General features: G+C 40.0%; 1 protein-coding gene across 1 annotated transcript in view; it reads right to left on the reverse strand.

Annotated features, from left to right (window-relative positions):
- LOC103510104 overlaps positions 1-2,751 on the reverse strand; it is a 4,224-nt gene extending 1,473 nt beyond the window's left edge. The window contains exons 1-2 of the mRNA XM_026824250.1: positions 2,691-2,751; positions 1,773-1,964 (exon numbers count right to left, since the gene is read on the reverse strand). Of these exons, the coding sequence (XP_026680051.1) occupies positions 1,773-1,964; positions 2,691-2,751 (253 nt within the window). The remainder of the gene's footprint in view (positions 1-1,772; positions 1,965-2,690) is intronic.
- Between the last annotated feature and the right edge of the window lie 664 nt (positions 2,752-3,415).

Raw genomic sequence — 3,415 nt, forward strand, 5'->3', positions numbered from 1 at the left:
GCACCTACCGACGCTGACTCAACTTCATTCACTACAAGTCATCATTCTCGTAACCAAAACCAAGTGACCAATCTTTCGGACTCGTATCTAAATCAGCATTCACATAACCAAGTGACTGATTCTAACACATACAGAAATCAGCATATTCGTAGACAAACAATGATGGATCAGCAAACTGTCGCCGGCAACTATAACTTCCCCTCGGAAAATAAAGCAGCACAGAATATGTACAACAATGCCCAGGTGTTGACTGAAAATCCCTCAAGTCAGCAGCCCATGTACCAGCAAGTGACTTCACACAACTATCACCGGCAACCAGCCTCAGTGGAGGAGCGAAGAGCCATCACTTCTGTACCTGTAGAACCCAATACCTCGTACACTGAACATGCCTCACACCCTAGGGAGACCCATAGCTACACCCCTGAAACTATTGGACAATAATCTACCGACAACAATGTCCCTGCACTTCCTGATCTCTCGGTCCCACCTCCCTCCCAAGAAAATAGCAGCACAGACACCTGCCATTCCTCCCTCCCAAGACAATAGCAGCACAGACACCTGCCATTCCTCCCTCCCAAGACAATAGCAGCACAGACACCTGCCATTCCTCATTTCACTAACAAAGATATTTCAACGCCCAGCAGGAAGCTTTGATGAAAGAAGTTGCTCCTACAATGCAATGTGACCTCTCAGACACAATCACCCTATGTGACCTCTCAGACCCAGTTACTCTATGTGACCTCTCAGACCCAGTTACTCTATGTGACCTCTTAGACCCAGTCACCCTATGTAACTTCTCAGACCCACTCACCTTATGTGACCTAAGAGATAAGAGATACGAGATGATTATGGACCTAGTTCAAGTTCCAGTCCCAGAGCTACAAGAGAAGACAATTCCGACACTGAGGAATATGAGTTTGGGATGGCAACATTACAGTTGGATTCTCTGAGTGATGATGTCGAGACTGAATGGACAGAACAGATAGTGGCGAAAAATAAAATGCTGAAATTAATGTAACTTGGATACTGGAGCCCAGTGCAACACTATGTCCTTGGATACGGTAGATGCGCTTTATGATGAAAATGAACATTTGGTACGGAAATTGATAAAGCTGACTAATTTGAAACTGATAGCTTACAATAAGAATGCTATCACACCCATAGGTACCATAAATGTACCATGTCATGTGAAAGGGGTGTTTTACCCTATAAAGTTTGTGGTTGTACCTTTCAATTCGAAGCCTGCCTATATTAGGATTGAATACATGCTCGAAAATTGGTTTGACTAAACGAATTATGTCTGTGAGAAAAACATTGGAATCACAAGAAGAAATGATTTCCCGATATGAAGTATCCACGGGAGTACGAGAATCTACAGTAACAGTAATGTACCTAAGAAGTAACACATTTTTGGGTACTATTCATTATGGTTTTCATTCACCCTCGATAACGCTAATCGCACTACATCGTCACCCAACTGTTCTTTCGATCTTCTTAGCAATCTCAACTTCATTCATTGGATAATGGATATTGTGGTAATCTTCCATTATTTCTTCGGCTTAGAGACAGCAGCAATGTGTCTACCAAGCAAAGTTTCGTGTACAAACCTAGAATTTGATTTCCGTTGTGCACCTTCTCGATCCCCATCTTCAAAATCAAAATGTGTCTACCAAGCAAAGCTTTGTGTACAAACCTAGAATTTGATTTCCGTTGTGCACCTTCTCGATCCCCTAATCAAAATGTGTCTACCAAGCAAAGCTTTGTGTACAAACCTAGAATTTGATTTCCGTTGTGCACCTTCTCGATCCCCATCTTCAAATTCTTCACTGTGAAATCCATCTTGAGATCTTCGGTTCTCAGATATCGCTTTCCATCACTGCGGGTGTATTCTGACGCTTTCAGATAGACCTTAGCCTTGCAGTCCTCTGTAAAAAGTAGAAGAAAAATAAAATCATTTACTGATTCTTTTGTTTAGAAAAGAGATCGCTGAAAAGCGAAGTGTATTTTATGTTTTGTTCAAATTCATGTTGGAGAAGGTCATTAAATAATTTTCATTTGTCTTATATGTTTATCATGAAATACCTTTGAGTTATCCTATCATCTTATCAGTCAATCTTGGTCACTCATTTGACAACACATAAAATGCTGTTTTTTTCTTAGTGGACTTTAGAAAAGAGATCGCTGAAAAGCGAAGTGCATTTTATGTTTTGTTCAAATACATGTTGGAGAAGGTCATTAAATAATTTTCATTTGTCTTATATGTTTATCATGAAATACCTTTGAGTTATCCTATCATGTTATCAGTCAATCTTGGTCACTCATTTGACAACACATAAAATGCTGTTTTTTTCTTAGTGGAAAATCCGTTCTTAGTGGGCCTATTCAAATCAAAAGAAAGCTATTCTCGAAGTTTCATCAAAATCGGCTGTGCGTTGATTATGAACGATTTTTAGTAATTTTTTGGTCATAGTTTGGAAACCACTGCGAGTTTCGGAAAATCCGTTCTTAGTCGGCTTAGAGACAGCAGCAGATACGATGTTCAGTCTCATTTCCTCTGGTATCATTCAGATTTATTACAACCTTCATTATTTTCATGTCTTTCGCCTACTCATGATGCCTATCCACTGTTTGGTGTTCTAGAAGCGATCAACCTATTACCTATTCCATGGATATAACTAGGGTGAAAGTACTTCCTTCCGGATTATAGACAGCAGCAGATACGATGTCCAGTCTCATTTCCTCTGATATCATTCAGATTTATTACAACCTTCATTTGACGTCTTTCGCCTACTCGTGTTTCATTTCGGATATGTTTACTTTGGATCTCTCTCTCTCTCTCTCTCTCTCTCTCTCTCTCTCTCTCACTCTCTTTCTTATATTAAAAGAGATGAATGACCAGAACCAGCTACTAATGACCGGCTACCAGATACCAGTGACCGGCTTACGAAAATAATTAAATTCGGGACTAAGTGATACAGAATGCACTTTCTCAATGCCCACAGGGCAGTTGTCAAGCCCAGTTTCAAAAATAATGACGTGACTACTAGGAAGAAAAAAATCAGATCAGTAACATTTTTTAAAATTTTTCTTTGTATTAAAAGTAGTAATTCAACGAACTGCAGAACTCAGAGGGTTAAACAGTTACTGAGAGGCAGAGTGTTCAGTGAAATCAGGAAGATTATCTACAACCAGTGACGGTGGGTAAACCCTGTTTCAAGAGATCAATCAGTTCAGAGAACTATATTAAGTTAGTAAGCTTAGTTAGCTTGGAAGGTAAGCTAGTCGCGGGTTCGATAAGATTGTTCGTTCTTGTATTGTTGGCTTTCTCCTATCTGAATGGAAGAGAGGAGGACTTCATTCTCTCCTCGATTCCGGGACGATTAACACCTCCATTGTTACAAAAGTCGGAAGATGG

The sequence above is a fragment of the Diaphorina citri genome, unplaced genomic scaffold (genome assembly GCF_000475195.1).
Source record: "Diaphorina citri unplaced genomic scaffold, Diaci psyllid genome assembly version 1.1 scaffold560, whole genome shotgun sequence".
NCBI classification, from domain to species: domain Eukaryota; kingdom Metazoa; phylum Arthropoda; class Insecta; order Hemiptera; family Psyllidae; genus Diaphorina; species Diaphorina citri.